The 17,038-nt window shown below is 37.6% G+C and overlaps 1 protein-coding gene across 1 annotated transcript in view; it reads left to right on the top strand.

The window, feature by feature from the left end:
• The window catches only part of ZDHHC2 (zinc finger DHHC-type palmitoyltransferase 2), a 55,455-nt gene extending 38,645 nt beyond the window's left edge, over positions 1-16,810 (top strand). Inside the window, exons 9-13 of the mRNA XM_070408294.1 lie at positions 4,153-4,279; positions 4,575-4,667; positions 9,124-9,236; positions 12,070-12,144; positions 14,672-16,810. Coding sequence (XP_070264395.1) covers positions 4,153-4,279; positions 4,575-4,667; positions 9,124-9,236; positions 12,070-12,110 — 374 coding nt within the window. The 3' untranslated portion in view covers positions 12,111-12,144; positions 14,672-16,810. The remainder of the gene's footprint in view (positions 1-4,152; positions 4,280-4,574; positions 4,668-9,123; positions 9,237-12,069; positions 12,145-14,671) is intronic.
• Positions 16,811-17,038: the final 228 nt, after the last annotated feature.

Here is a 17,038-nt window from a genome sequence, read left to right as displayed (position 1 = left end):
AAGAGAAGACTCAAATTATGAAAATCAGAAATGAAAGTGGGGACTACCAATTTTATAGAAATCAAAAAGGTTATAAGAGAAACCATGAACATTTGTACATCAAAAAATTAGGTAACCTAGATGAAATGTACAATTTCTAGAAACACATAAACTACCAATCTGACTCAAGAAGAAATAAAAAATCTGAATAGACCAAGAGCAAGTTAGGAAATTGAATCAGTAATCAAGTACCTCCCAACAAAGAAAAGCCCAGGACTTGAGGGCCTCACTGGTAAATTCTAGCAGACATTCAAGAAGAATTAACACCAATTCTTCTCAAACTCTGCCAAAAAAAATTAGAAGGAAACACTTTCTACTTACACTTTAAGGTTAGCATTGCACTAATTGCAAAGTCAGATAAAGACATCACATGAAAACTGCAATATCCCTTAGGAACACAAATGCAAAAATCCTCAATAAAATACAAGCACACCAAATCCAGCAGCATATTAAAAGGACCATATGCCGTAATCAGGTAAGATTTATCCCAGGAATACAAAGGCGTTCACTATGCAAACATATATCACATTAATAGAAGGGGAAAAACCAAATGATTATCTCAACTGATACAAAAAACGTGTTTGACAAAATATAATACCTTTCATGATAAAAGCACTTAACACACTAAAAATAGGAGGGAACTTCTTTGATCCGATAAAGGGCTTTATGAGGGCCCCACAACTGATATTACACTCAGTGGTGAGAAAGAAAAACCTTTAAGATCAGGAACAAAACAAGGATGCCCTCTTTCTGCTGCTTTTAACACCACTGGAAATTCTAGTTAGAGAAATTAACCCAGAAAAATGTCCAAATTGGAAAGGAAGTTAAAACTATTCTTTTTCACAGATGACATGATCATATACATAGAAAACATTAAGGGCCCCACATAGCGAAAACAACATCCACCAAAAAATAAAACAAAGTTCTTACTATTTTCAGAACTTGCTGCAAATCTACAGTGATCAAACATTGTGGTGCTACTAGAAGGATAGAGATGTTGACTAATGAAATTGAACTGAGTCCACAGCTAAACTTATACATCTTTGGCCAGTTGATTTTTAACAGGGTACCAAGACCACCCAATGGGGAATGAATAGTATCTTTCAGAGTAGTATTTGTAAATCTTATGTCCAAGGGCCGAGTATCCAGAATATGTAAATATTACAACTCAACAACAAGAGAAACAAGCCCAGTTTTAAAATTTGCAAAGGATTTCAATAGACATTTAAAAAGACATTTCTCTAAAGAAAATATACCAATGGCCAACAAACACCTAAAAACATGCTCCGTGTCATTAGTTATTAGGGAAATAAAAATCAAAACCACAGAGAGTACCCCTTCATACCCTCTTGGATGGATATTAAAAATAACCCACAAGCTTTGGTGAGGATGTGGCGAATTTGGAACCTTCACATATTGCTGGTGGGAATTTAAAAGTGCGCGGTCACTGTGAGAACACTTTGGCAATTCCTCAGAATGGTAAATATAGAATTACCATATGACCCAGCAATTCCAGTCTTAGGTATGTACCCAAAATAATGGAAAACAGCAATCAGCAGATAATATGTACATCAATGTTCATAGCAGTACTATTTGCATTAGCCAAAAGGTGGAAACAACCCACATTCCCATCAAAGGATGAATGGATAGGAAAAATATGGTTACATATATTCCAGTGGAATAGTATTCAGCCATAGAAAGGAATGAAGTACTGAAACATGCTACAACATGTGACTGCCTAATGGTTTCCTCTGGGGTGAAGAAAATATGTTGGAACTTGATAAAGGTGGAAGCTGCAGAAAATCATGAACGAACTAAATGTCACTGAATTATGTGCTTTAAAGTGATTAAAATTTTTTTCTTTATTGATTAAGGTATTACATATGTGTCCTTATCCCCCCATCACCCCCTCATCCCCCCACTCATGCCCTCACTCCCCTGGTGTGTGTGTCCATTGGTTAGGCTTATATGCATGCATACAAGTCCTTTGGTTGATCTCTCCCCCTTACCCCCACCCTCCCCTACCTTCCCTCTGAGGTTTTACGGTCTGATTGATGCTTCTCTGTCTCTGGATCTGTTTTTGTTCATCAGTTTATGTTGTTCATTATATGCCACAAATGAGTGAGACCATGTGATATTTATCTTTCTCTGACTGGCTTATTTTGCTTAGCATAATGCTCTCCAGTTCCATTCATGCTGTTGCAAATGGTAAGAATTCCTTCTTTTTAATAGCAGCACAGTATTCCATTGTGTAGATGTACCTCAGTTTTTTAATCCACTCATCTGCTGATGGGCACTTAGGCTGTTTCCAAATCTTAGCTATGGTCAATTGTGCTGCTATGAACATAGGGGTGTATATATATCCTTTTCTGTTTGGTGTTTCTAGTTTCTTGGGATATATTCCTAGAAGTGGGATCACTGGGTCAAATGGGAGTTCCATTTTTAGTTCTTTGAGGAAACGCCATACTGTTCTCCACAGTGGCTGCTCCAGTCTGCATTCCCACCAGCAGTGCACAATGTTCTATAAATTTCACCTCAATTTTTACAGAAATCTGTAGGAAGAGACCTAGCAATGTTTGAGACACTACCCACATGGTTGATACATAGAAAGTTAAACAAAAAAATATATACTATGAGGTTTGATGAGTAAGCAGGGACTAAGCTGACTGGAGTTTTCTAGACTAAAGTTGGGAGTTTGGGAATACAGCCAGGACTTATGATCTTAAAGGACACTTCAAACAGTGAGATTCCATGATTATAATTGTCAGTGAAGATTAATTGTGGCCAATGAATGACAGTTTTTAATATTCAGGTGAAATCTTCTTATAGCAGATACTATTAGGGTGAAAATTGGTATAATAAAGTAATTTCTAAACAAAGTATCTTACTTTCAAAATAGATGTTGGACAATTAAATTTTAATTTATCAAAAGTAAATGAATTGCTTCTAGAAGCTTTTAACTCCTCAAGTTTGTAGATTGAACTTGTAACACCGAAAGGACTTCCTACAATGTGGTCCTCCCGTTATAAACCTGTGTTATACATAAAGCTACATAACTTAGGGCAGTGATGGCGAACCTTTTGAGCTTGGCGTGTCAGCATTTTGAAAAACCCTAAACTCTGGTGCCGTGTCACATATAGAAAGTTTTTGATATTTGCAACCATAGTAAAACAAAGACTTATATTTTTGATATTTATTTTATATATTTAAATGCCATTTATCGAAGAAAAATCAACCAAAAAAATGAGTTCGCGTGTCACCTCCGACACGCGTGTCATAGGTTCGCCATCACTGACTTAGGGGGATAAATGCTAAGGAACTTGGAAATTGCCACATATTTTTAGTACCTTCACTCTGCTAATTAGAGTTTTCTTTTTTACATGATGGACAGAACTCATTATACGCATGCGTTTATTCATAGTCAAAAAATTAAAATTTTATATTTTTACATCTCAGAAAAAAATGAAGCATGGGAAGAACATTGATGGCCTTGTTCAGGTTGCATGCTGATACTTACTTTCTGTGTGATCATTCATTTCCTGTGTGATCTTGGGCAAGTCCCACAGCCTCTCTGCACCTCAGCTTCCATATGCAGTGTGGGCATAGTCACACACATGGTATGATTCTGCATTGGATCTTGGTTTGGACAAACCAGCTTTAAAGTATATTTTGGGTTAGCTGGGAAAAAAGGTACGAGTCAATGAGATTGTAAAATGGAACATACTGTAAAATGCAGGCTATAGAATGTATGTATAGTCTTATTTTAGTTAAAACCTGTGTAGATTTGTATATATCTATATCCATCCACCCATGTATCTAAAAAAGAATTAGAAGATGTAAATTACTTGCTTTTTGTATTTTCTAGTTTTCTGCAATGCCCATCTGCTGCTATAATAGTTAAAAGGTTACTTAGAAATTAAAGTAAGTGTAATCATTAGATTCTTTTAAAGCAGTACAGGCAATCTTCATTGCTGAGCTGCTGGTCGGCACATAAGTCCTCAGGGGGTTAGCCATTGATTTTCGAGTGCCCTCATTTAACTCAGTCACTTCTAAAGGAACGGGTTACTAGTTATATGTTCATTACTCACGTGATTGCTCTGCTGTCTCTTTTAGAGGCTTTTAGAAGTCCTGTATTTCGACATGGAACAGATAAGAATGGATTCAGCTTGGGTTTCAGTAAAAATATGCGACAAGTTTTTGGTGATGAGAAGAAGTACTGGTTGCTACCCGTGTTTTCAAGGTATTTCGTTGTGAAATGTTTCCGGTATTAAACCAATGAAAGTAATCCAGCAAAGGGACTCTATGATTCTGCACAGGACCTCCTGTTTTTTAACGTACTATTTTATGATTCACTGTTGTACCAATGTGGAAATAAATTAACTCACCTCCCTACACAGACTGTATTGAAATCAGTGTCTGGCACACGTTTGGTCCATCACGCAACGGTGTTCTGCTCCCAGACATGAGCGCTGTAACAGAGTCTCACTCCGTTGGCGTTTTCGTGGCTCCGTTGTAAGTGTTTGTTTCCATTATAGTCTCGGCGATGGCTGCTCCTTCCCAACTTGCCTTGTGAACCAAGATCCTGAACAGCCGTCCACTCCTGCAGGACTGAATCCAGCATCGAAAAAGTAATCTCATATTGTTTTCCTCTACTTCACTTTCCAATAACATATGTTATCCTCACCTGTCCTTGGGTTACATGTTTCTTTGAAAAGTTTTAAGAATATAAGAAAATTCACTACAGTGGTTTCTATTTGGAATGAAGGAGGGAGGAAAATATCAGGAGCTTTAGTTATACTTGAAAAATTCTGTTATTAGTCTGGGTGTTGTGTAAACAGGTTGTTAATTCTCTAAACATTTTAGTTGACCAAAGCATATTACGATTTTTTAAAAAATATATTGTACTTAAGCCCTAGCCGGTTTGGCTCAGTAGATTGAGCCTCGACCTGCGGACTAAAGGGTCTCAGGTTCGATTCCGGTCAAGGGCACATGCCCAGGTTGTGGGCTCGATCCCCAGTGGGGAGTGTTCAGGAGGCAGCTAATCAATGATACTCTCATAGTTGATGTTTCTATCTCTTTCTCCCTCTTCCTTCCTCTCTGAAATTAATAAAAAAAACTATTTTAAAAAATTGTACTTAAAAGAAAAAAAAAGTAAGTCCAGATTAGCTTGCCTGGCGGTCAGGTGAGCCGATCCAGGTGGACTTTCCTCTGACTCTCCAGGTAACTTAGAAAGAGACCAGGAAACTTCCCTGGGTCAGGCCTCTGGAGGACGAATGGAATCCCAGACACCTGCTCTTTTGTTAGCAGTTTTGTTAGCATTGTGCACCCTTTTCCTGCTGCTCTTCACAGACCTCTGGGCATTATCTGAGCCATTTCTGCGGAGAGAAGGGAAGGGCTCTTGGGAGTGTATTAAAAGTCAGGAGACTTTTGCCAGTGTTTTAAGTCTGTTTTGGTTCTAGTCTATCAAGAATCTAAGGAAAACCTGAAATTTGATTCTGATTTGGCTGCTAACTGGCAGAAGGCAAAACTACTTAAATGTTTTAAATGCTATACGTATATGAATAAGTTTTAAAAACTAATTTTATATCATTAAGACAGTTATTTGAATATGGCATACTTCTGATTTTTAATGAAATCCAATAGCAAAAGCATAACCATAATAGCATTCTTAGTTAAATATCAGAGAGTTTCTTAGGTGCCAGAATGCAGTGTGCATGCACCTATACCTGTGCTTCCCCGTCTATTGCGGATTTCTTTCTTTTCTTTTTTTTTAAAAATATAATTCTTTATTGATTTCAGAGAGGAAGGGAGAAGGTGAGAGAGATAGAGACATCAATGATGAGAGAGAATCACCAATTGGCTGCCTCCTGCATGCCCCTACTAGGGATTGAGCCCACAACCCAGGCATATGCCCCCGGCCAGAATCGAACCTAGGACCCTTCAGTCCACAGGCTGATGCTCTATCCACTGAGCCAGGCCGGCTAGGGCTAGTGTGGATTTCTTATTGCCAACAGTATTTCTCCTCTGCAGCCTGGCCTGACCCCAGAATGCGTCTCAAAGTAGTGATCCTGGCGGCCATTCCAAATTATTTTAAACCAGAGGCCCGGTGCACGAAATTCATGCATGGGGGGGGGGGGGCGGGGGTGTCCCTCAGCCTGGCCTGCACTCTCTCACAATCCGGGACCGCTGGCTCCTAACGGCTCACCTGCCTGCCTGCCTGATTGCCCCTAACCACTCTGCCCGCCTGCCTGATCACCCCTCACCACTCTGCCCGCCTGCCTGATCACCCCAACCACTCGCCTGCTTGCCTCATCACCCCTAACTGCTCGCCTGCCTGCTTCATCACCCCTAACTGCCTCTGCCTCGGCCCCTGCCACCACGGCTTCATCCAGAAGGATGTCCGGAATGACATCCGGAAGGTCATTCGGCTGTCCGGTCTAATTAGCATATTATGCTTTTATTATCATAGATTGTCAGGAGATGAAACCTATTCACCACCCCACCCCTAGAGGGAGCTATGTATAGACCAGACTCTCCATCAATGAGGGATTTTAATGTGCTTCACAGGGACATTCAAAGGCACCAGAGTATTTTGGGTCATGCTCTTAGAGTTTTGGCTTGAAAACTCCTCAGGAGCTAAATGTTAATGGTTTTCTTTACTTTGGTGCAGAAAAATCTAGTTTTAATAAGTTATTTGTTATGTTGTCATAGCTTTCATAAAATTTAACAGTAGTTTTCAATAATGCTTCTTATCTTTATTAAGTGGTTTTTGTAGTTTAAGACTCTGGGTTTTAGAGATCATACCTCTCCCATGACGTGTCCCCAGGGTATGGAGAGGAAGCCGGTTCTGGCACTGTTACCTCGCCAGGTGGTCTTGAAGAGGTCAGGCTTCTCCTGTTTCCTTTAAATGTTGAGATTGGATTTTGGCAGCTACAGAATTTTATAATTCTCCCTGATTAGCCCATATAAAATTTCTATGGTTATTGTTGGGATCGCTGTGCTCCAGAGTTTTATATCTGGCTGTCTACTCAACATTCCCACTTCAGTGTCTAAAAGTCATGGCCAGCTGAACAGGTGCAGAGCAGAACTCCTGATTCCAGCCATCCACACCCTCACACCCACCAAAGCCCGATTCTCCTCATTCTTCCATACGTGAACCAGTATTTGTGACCTCTGTCCTCCCAGGTACTCTGGCCAGAAACACCGGACTCATTCTGATTCCTTTCTTAAGTTTTCCTTTATTTACTCCATTTGCAAACCCTATCAGATTCCCCCTCAAAATATATCTGTATCATTTCTCACATGAATTGTTTCAATTTCTTCCTGACCTTCCTGATTCCATTTTTTCCCTACTCCAGTCTATTCATTAAGAAGTCAGCGTGATCCTTTTGAAACATAAATCAGATTTTGTCCCTCTTCTGCTCAAAAACCTCCATTGATTTCCCATCTTACTCAGAATAAAGACTAGTGAATGTCCTTACCTCATTCTATCTAATCTGGCCCCCGGCACCTCTCTGATGTCAGCCCTACTGTTACTCAGTAACAATCCTTGGACACACAGATCTTGGCTGTTCCTCATACACCAGGCATGTCCCTTATTTAGTGCCTTTGTACTTGTTCATTCCTCTTCCTAAATGTTCTTCCTCCAGAATCCTTCTCTTCATTCACTTTCTACTCAGGTGTAACTTCACAATAGAGGCCATCCTTGAAAAGCCTTTGTAAAAGAGTAACCTGCTCCAACACTTCCCTGGACACTAGTTGTCATAGCTTGTATTGTCACCTGACTTATTATATATTTATTCCTTTATTATTATTCTTCCTCGGTTACAGTGAAATTTACATGAGATCAAAGACTTTATTTATTGATGTAATAGATAATGAATATCATTAAATGAATGGATCCATGCCAGCAATCAGTCTCCACGGAGTCCCTAAACCAGGACTTACTCTCCTATACCTGGTAGATGGCCTCTTTCCTGAGGAATCAAAAGAATTAAGAGTAAAAGGAACGAGAGACGTTCATAGGAATGGAAGACATAGTTTTTTAAAAAAGATTTGCTTTCAAATTTTTAATAAGGGTAGGTAAAAGCTGCACAAAATTAAAATATTCTCAAATTTTAGATCTGAGATGCAAAAGCATATCCTTTAAAAAATAATAGTTACAGACAACCGAAATATGTGAAATTATTCTTGGAGGAATTTTAAATAGTTTTTTTCTTTTGAGCAGTATTATAATTAGTATTTCAGGGTGTTCTAAAATAATAGTTTCTGTGCCAGTATTTTTTTTTCTAACTCATGTTATTTTAATTTATATATTTATTTTTTTATACCATCCAATATGTCAATACGTGGCATGTGTACTTAAATTTTAAAACTCAAGTTCTTCTTTTAAGACTCTTTCATTTTCCCAAATTAAACACCAGGCTTGAAAGACCTGATAAGGTCAGATGTTTTCAACACCTCCTGCAAGATGATGCTCAAGTTTGTTGTTTCAGTCTTACAGGGGATAGAGGATTCTTTGTTCAAGACCAGTCAGGCCACTTTCGAAACACTAGACCAATTTTTCCTCAAACTTATCTTTCTACCATCACCTTCATAGATTTTTTCCATACCCACATATCACTTAAAAATACCATTTTTCTTTAAATATGTTTATTTAAACTTGCACTGAGATTTATTTTTAAACCAGACTTCATACCACTGTCATAAATGACAAACCAGTATAATTTGTCATAAATAGAGTATAACAATGGAAAATTGGAAATGAAATACTGTTAGGTCTAATTAGATTCCCTTACCTGCTAAAGTCTGAAGCGGAGGCCAAGTTTTTGTATTAAAAATGGAGACTTGCCAGAGTTGCAGGTTGTCACCTTATTGTCATCAGAATGAAAAGAGAACTAAATAGAGAACACTTTTTCTCATTTCGAGCCAGGATGATTTAATTGTTCCTGTGTCCCCCCAGTTCTCCTGGGTAACTCCTCCAATGATCTCGCACCACAGTGGTTTGAGTTCCACACGCTGAGAAACACCTTAATATTGTCGAGAGTTAATGTGATGATTGTGATGATGATTATTCTTCTTCAGTCCTGAAAACCATCAATTTCCTGCAAAGCCATTGAGAGAGTCCCAGAGCCACCTCCTTACTGATTCTCAGTCTTGGACAGAGAGCAGCACAAACCCGGGGAAAGATAAAGCTGGTAAGGGTGTGCCTGTTCGGCTTTCCGGAAATATTTTATTTTTAAAAGGTTAAAGTAGTGAAAAACATTCCATTATATTTCCTATAGGATTTTTCTTGCTTTACAGTCTGACTTTCAGTGTAAATTTAGAGTTATTTTCAGGAACTTCTATTTGGGAAGTACTTGAATGTCTGTTAGCTCTTGAAAATCGTTTTGTGAAAGATAGATCTACACTGTGTTTTTTTCCAGCTTAAAGAACTAAGTCTTAAGAGATCAACCGAAGGACTTGTATGCATCCATATAACCATAACTAATGGACATAAGACACTGGGGGGTAAGGGAGGGCAAGGGCTTGTCAAGGGTGGGGGGGAAAAAAAGAAAAAAAAGAAAAAAAGAACTAAGTCTTTATTCCTGCATACTAAATGATCGAAATAAATTCAAAGTATAATTTTTAAAATGGAAAAATGTAATCAACTCAGACAAAAGATTGAAAAATATCTGCTGTAAAGGATTTCAAATTATGCAGTTCTTTTACCCAAGGTTTCTATCCAATTTCAAAATGTCAAAGTGACTGCATAATTACCATAACTTTAGCTACATGTATTTTCTTCATAGTTCCCTTGTTATTGCTGTAAATTTTAATCTTTTGATTACTTCTTTATTGGCAAAGAACGGCAAGGTTTGAAGCTGGACAGACTTGATTTCAAATCCCAATTTGGGCACCTAATTAGTAGGTGGTATTTGAAGTTACCTAAACTTTTAGATTTAGCTTCCTTATCTTGAAAACACTACTTATTTCCCAGGTTTGGGAAGGCTTAAGCAAAAACAATGTGGTCAAACATGCAGGTGTGAGTAAATGTGTATGGTGTCCCTATAAATGAGTATGAAACCACTCATTCACCATTGAGACAATGTTAGCCAAAAACTCACTAGGTTGACTAATTGAATTCCTCAATCCTTTCTCCTTCATTCCTGTTCTTTCCTTCAGACTCTCTCTTAGCACTGCTTAGTTTTAGCTAACTGCACTTTATTTACTGGTTTCCTTGATGTCTCTTTGGGATTTAGTAATGGTGAAAAAAAAAATGGATTGTCTTGATTAAAAATTATAAGGTCTTTATTAAATATACTAGAGGCCTGATGCATGAAATTTATGCACTCGGGGGTCAGGGGGGGCCCCTCAGCCGGGCCTGTGCCCTCTCGCAGTCTGGGAGCCCTCAGGGGATGTCCAACTGACAGCTTGGGAGCGGCCTAAGCCGTCAGTTGAACATCCTTAGCACTGCGGCGGAGGCGGGAGAGGCTCCTGCCGTTCTGCTCGCCAGCCATGAGCCCAGCTTCTGGCTGAGCTGCACTCCCCTGTGGGAGCACACTGACCACCAGGGGACAGCTCCTGCATTGAGTGTCTGCCCCCAGGTGGTCAGTGTGCATCATAGTGACCAGTCGTTCTGGTCTTTCCGCCTTAATGATCACTTAGGCTTTTATTATATAGACTAGGGGCCCAGTGCACGCTGCGAGTCTGCGGTGGGCACAGGGGCAGGTCTCGGCCCATCCTCTGTACTCCCGCCCTGCCCCTCCTACCATAGTTCTCTGTCTGCTGGCAGCCCCACTCCTGCTGCTCCCTTGCACTAACGGTGCCAGCCCCACTCGCACCCGCTGACAGTGCGGAGCAATTGGTGCTGGTGCCAGCAGCAGGTATGAGAGGGGGCGACACTGTCAGTGGGTGCGAGCACTAGGCTGGACCGCAGCATGCGGGAGAAAAGAATTTTCAGTAACCACCAGAGGCTCACCCCAATGACAGCGACCGGCGCCCCGCCTTGGTCTGGTGCCCCCGCTCACCTCCACCATCTTGCCGCTGCCGATGCCTGCCATGTTCTGTGCGCGCCCTTTGGTGGTCAGCGCTCCTCATAGTGACCAGTTGTTCGGTTGTTCCGTCGTTCAGGCTATTTGCATATTAGCCTTTTGTTACATAGGATAATCAGTCATATTCTCCTAAAATATTGGCTTTCTTTAAGAAGTCTTGTTTTTTTTTGTTTTTTGTTTTTTTTGTCCCACTTACTTATTGGTTGATTCTTGTATGTGCCCTGACCAAAAGTCTTGTTTTTTTTTTAAAGGGTCGGGCAAAAGTAGGTTTAGTTATTCAAATGGGAAATAATACAATAATTAAAAATAATAATACAATTATAAATTCTGTGTTTTGTGTATTTATAACTCTAAACCTACTTTTGCCCCATCCAGTATATTCCCTCAGAGGATCCCATCATTTTGAGTATTCATAATTTGGTCTCTCTTTACCTTCAAACCTGCCATTCCATTTTCTGATCTATGGGAAGGACAAAAATTGATGACACCTATTTGCCTTTTGAATTCATCAGTTTCCTTAGAGGCAAAGAAATGATATATAGTTGCAGGTCAATTTTTTGGGGGGATGAAGAAGGATTCATGCTGTTAGTAGTTGGCTTCTTGGATTAATATTTCTGTTACTTTGGTAGGTGAATGAGAAACTAAAGTTAAAAAAATGATGTAAAAGAAGAGAAACATGAGAAAGACGAGGTGAGGAAGGGCTCAAAGATTAGTTTAACTAGAATGAGGTAGGTCAAGGAAGAATTAGGAAACAATGATTTATGATAGTGGGAAGTGCCAAGTTCAATGTACCTTTTCCTTCAGGTATACATCTCTTTTTTTTTTGGTGACAGTGGTTGTGGCCTACACTGTTTCTCGTGTGTGTGTTTATATTACCATCTTATTTATAAACACCCATACCATGTACTAGGAAAACTCACGGATGAATAAACAAATCTCTGCCTATTTGTTCAAAAGCAACCAAAAAAAAAATGCTAATTCAAGTTCTTTCTTGAAGGGATGAGCAATCCTGCATTGACCATGGAGAATGAGACTTAACTCTTCAAACAAAACAAATTCCTATTGTATGAAAGTAAGTTAAGCTTTTCCTTTATGTTTTATATTTTTCACACTTTTCTAATTCTCATAGGGCAAATTGTTTCCATAAGCATTATTTATTTTTGAGTGATTCAAATTAAAAGATGTCTTAGCTGACCCCAAATAAGTTGATGAACAAATTCATTTTTATAGTAATACATTCACTGGCAAGGATTGATCCTGAAATGTTGATGTTTACATGTCAATTCTCTTAACATTTCATAGGATTGTACAATTTTAAAAAAAATGTTTCTGTCCTTCGGGATATATAGTGGTCATGTCTTTGATCACTCATCAGCAGAATCTCACTGGGTCTCAGTACAAGAGAATCACATACTGTTAGTGTAGACCTTTTACCCTCTTTTTGGTCACAGTGGGACCCACCCCACAGCATGTGTCATTCTTAAAATATAGGCATTCCAAATCACTTCCATTATACTATAATTTTTAAAAGCCTGTACTTCAAAATCAGTTTCTTTAATACATAACCTACTTATAAGCCTGCAGTCAATAGAAAGGTACAGTAAAGCGCCCCTTTGGAGCAAAGCCATAAACATGTAGACAAAACAAACAGCTATATCTACCATTATAACAACTACAAATACATCAAGGTTATCAAAACAACTCTCTATTTATAAAACTTCAATCTAGAATCCCAAAGTCTATGAGAAGTGAGACAGTTGCACCTCAAACAAAATCATTCGTGTCAAAGTATTTCATGGCTGAGTGTGTTTTTTTAGTTTCTGTGTTTGTTTTTTTAACCCATTTTAACCCTCAAAATCTGTTTTTTAAAATCTTTTAAAATTTGTTTTGTTTGGTTTTAATGAGTAGCTCTAAGTAACAGCAAAACACGGATCTGGCCATTTGCCCATTGACTGTTTTGGTGTTGGATGACTATACATTATGGCAGAGTGGATCGGGTTCATCACAACTATGGTTAGGGGAGTGAAAATGTAATCTTCTTATAAGGTTAAATGGCAAAGACACACTATTAAATTTCTGGAAATGATTCTTAAAATGTAACTATGAATAAACAAATATGAATCACCAACCAATACCACAAATGTTTTACAGAACATAGGTCTGTAAAGCATGCAAAGTTTTATAGGAATTTCCTTAGTATTTTGAATTATTAGTAATAATCACCATTGTTTGGGAGGTCACGTGTTAAATATTTTACAAGTTTACATCGTAATATCGTGTCATGTAGATGCCCCAGTGTATTGACACAAGACCGCTGTTGCATTTGTTCATGATTATCCTCCACACTTTGCCAAGTACCAGACATGTAGTAGGTTCTAAATAAGGATTTTGTAAATACGTGGTAAAATGACGTTGTTAAAATTAACAGTCTCACAAAAACTTGATTTTATTGCATTTGAATATAAGACATAATGGTCTTAATAACCATAGGACGGCACAAGTCAGCTGCATTGACATTAAAAAGTGACTTTCTGTTGTCATACTTTTCATTCTATTGATATAACCAGAGACAGTAAAATGTTTCTTTTTTTAAAAAATTGCATTTTCCTAAGGTATAGTTTTTCCAAATAGTTTTTAAAATAGCTTTTCTGCTTTACATCTTTAACTTGAAATTCATTCAGTGCACATTTATATTGAACATATGCTTAATTTAACTACCTTACTAAATGTTATCTTCATATTCTGTTCTCTTTTTGAACTACATTAGTAAATAACCTGTGGCCTTTTATATATTATTTCTTAGTCAGCATATGTCCCAGATAATTATAATGTACCTAGACTTATAGTAGTGCTAAAGTAGAGACTCAATTTAGGCTATCCAACCTTCCCTCTTATAAATTATAAACAAAAATTGCTGTGTTTCTATGCACATGAAATTTCAGACATATTTCCTTAAGTCCCTCTTCTAACTCATCTGTCACTCCTAAATGTGTAGTGGCCCTCAGACAAATGCAGAAGAACCCTACCTCTCAAATTGGGGCCCCAAACCAGTATCATTGCCCTCACCTGAGAGCTTAATAGAAACGCAGGATGCTGGACCTCATTCTAGTCCAGTGATGGCGAACCTTTTGAGCTCGGCGTGTCAGCATTTTGAAAAACCCTAACTTAACTCTGGTGCCGTGTCACATATAGAAATTTTTTGATATTTGCAACCATAGTAAAACAAAGACTTATATTTTTGATATTTATTTTATATATTTAAATGCCATTTAACAAAGAAAAATCAACCAAAAAAATGAGTTCGAGTGTCACCTCTGACACGCGTGTCATAGGTTCGCCATCACTGCTTCTAGTCCTACCGAACCAGAATCTGCATCTTCTGCATTCTAACAAGGTCCTCTGGTCTTGTATATGCACAATATAGTTTGAAGGCATTGATGTCGAGGGCTATATTCAAGAACACATCTACTGAGTCTTCTAGTATAGAAAACAATTTTGAACAAGGGATGTTATTGCAGCAGTGAGTTTGTTTGAATGGATGAGTTGTTGTTTTTAAAATCGTTAACACAATAGTTTCATGGTTTCTGTTTCATTTCTAGGTATCAGTGCTGTAGATGGACGAAGAGGCTTCCCACAGGAGGGCACCGTTGACCAGTTGTCCCATTTCCCTTTGGCTGGATACGCAGAATATAAATTGATTACTTCTCTCCGAGCTGTTGCTTAAAACATCACCTTTTTAAAATCAGGATACAGATTGTCTCAACTAACACAAATTTCTGTGAAATATTAAAAATAATTGTGTCTTATGGATCAAGGGCAAAAATACCTTCTATCATAAAAACTTTGAGTAAATTCATGGACCAGTTTTCACCCAAATAATTCGGTAGCACAATTTATCACAATTTTCATCCAGAAAATTAAGATGAAGAAACTGAGGTTGAAAAGGTTTCTAGTCACATTATAATGATAAGTTTATTCGTAAAACCTGTTACCTATGAAAACATGGAGGTAGCCAAACAGACTTCTTTGTTTATTCCTTCTGATGTCAATCCAGATGGAGTGAATTTATTACAAGTTCCAAATGACCTATAGTTGAAGATCACCATCCATTTTTGCTAGACTTTAATCTAATTCTAGCTTTTGTTCCCTACTAGAAAATAAGTATGATCATTGATGCTCGAGCTCACTGATAAGCAACTCGCCAGAAAAGTTTTGTCAGAAAGAATACATTTCTATTACATCTGAAATATATTTTTCATCTCTTCTTAAATTGGGAGAAATCTATAACAATTATGAAAATCGGTTTATTTTTTATGATACTCCTTAGCCAGTTTGGCTTAAAAAAATTTTTAAATGTTTTTATTGATTTTAGAAAGAGAGGAAGAGGGAGAGAAACACTGATGCAAGAAATATCCATTGGCTGCCTCCTGCACGCCCCCTGCTGGGAATCAAGCCCGCAACCCAGGCATGTGCCCTGACCTGGAATGGAACCAGCAACCTTTTGGTGCATGGGACGACACTCAACCAACGGAGCCAAACTGGCCAGGGCTTAACATTTTTTAAAGTTTTTTTATTTTATTTTTATTGAACATAGCAAAAATATCTAATTTCTGTTAAGAATTCCTGATGGGTCAATCAATTAATCCTCCATTTATATTGATATTATTTCTGTGTTCTCTCATCAAAGGTATGACAGTTTAAATATATAGTTCGTCATCTATTAAGATTAAATGATGCTAATCAAAAATTATACACTTTTGGAAATTTAGTTAAACATAAGTAAATGGTGTGCTGTTTGGAAATTGAGTTTCAGATAAACTGAAGTGGTGTGTTTGTTGATGCCAAAATCTTAGGCTTCAGTAAATATACTAAGAAGCTCTTGTGCCTTGTATGCACTATTTAAAAAAAAAAAAAGTTTTATTTACTCTTTTTTAATTTGTTGGAGTGTAAGTTTTATAAATGTTAGTGATTAGAATAAGCTGTGTACATTTTTTTGGTACCGATTTTCAGAATTTAAAGCAGATTACCTTTTAAAAACTACACAGCTAAGGAACTGGTATTTAATCAAAGGGAAAATGGTATTAAACTTTTCAAATTCTGAGTTAGACAAAAGAGGTTAGAAGGCCAGAGGATAATGGAGTAATAATAGACCCTTGTAATTACTCATCCTTGCTAAAAATACAAAGAGTTTAAAATGAGTTAATGGAAGAATCGGTCCAGTCCATTTTCTAGGTCATTTGAGTGCAATTATTTGAACAATAGGATGGCAGTTTTTTTGTGTTTTTGTTTTTTTTTCCAGATTTTTTAAAGCTAAATATTTTAATCTGACAATCTGCTTCGAGAAATTTCATAAGATATATTTTTACTTTTAACTTAAAGCATTTTTTGGTCATCATTTTTCATTACCTGAAGTGCCAGGTTGGAACCTATAGCTACTGTTTGAAGTCTTAAGGGCAACAGCATTATGTGACATATTAAGAATGATATGCAACCAGATATTTTTCAAAGCACAGTACTATTGCTGTTTTTATTGGAATAGGATTGTTAGATGTTCCCTATTGTCAAACTAGAAGCTAGGGGGGAGAAAGGGAGATTTCTATTCTTTACCTTGCTAGAGTACTGTTCATCATTTCCCCATTTAGGTCATTCATGTAATTATTGAAATACATAAAGCCAATACACATTAGATTCGGATTTGAGAACATTTTTAAAAATAAAAAATTTTCATTAAGTTTCAATGGTTCCCTTTTTGTTTCATACAGTAAATAATCTTTAATGGTTTTTTGTTTGTTTGTTTAGTGAGGGTGGGGTTTACAGTTCCAGGGGGTTATAATTTTTAAAGATGGCATATCTTATTAGATATGCAGTATAAATTTTACTTGAGTGAATAAAGCATACTTATAAAATGTACCTATTCGTTAACTATTTGCCATTGTTCAGTGAAAGGGGGTTTGGTTTTTCAAAGA

The sequence above is a fragment of the Myotis yumanensis genome, unplaced genomic scaffold, assembly GCF_028538775.1.
Source record: "Myotis yumanensis isolate MYYU_CA2020_CCGP unplaced genomic scaffold, mMyoYum1.0.hap1 SCAF_3, whole genome shotgun sequence".
Classification (NCBI taxonomy): Eukaryota; Metazoa; Chordata; class Mammalia; order Chiroptera; family Vespertilionidae; genus Myotis; species Myotis yumanensis.
Note: the sequence above shows the minus strand (reverse complement) of the source record. Positions and strands in the feature narration are given on the sequence as shown.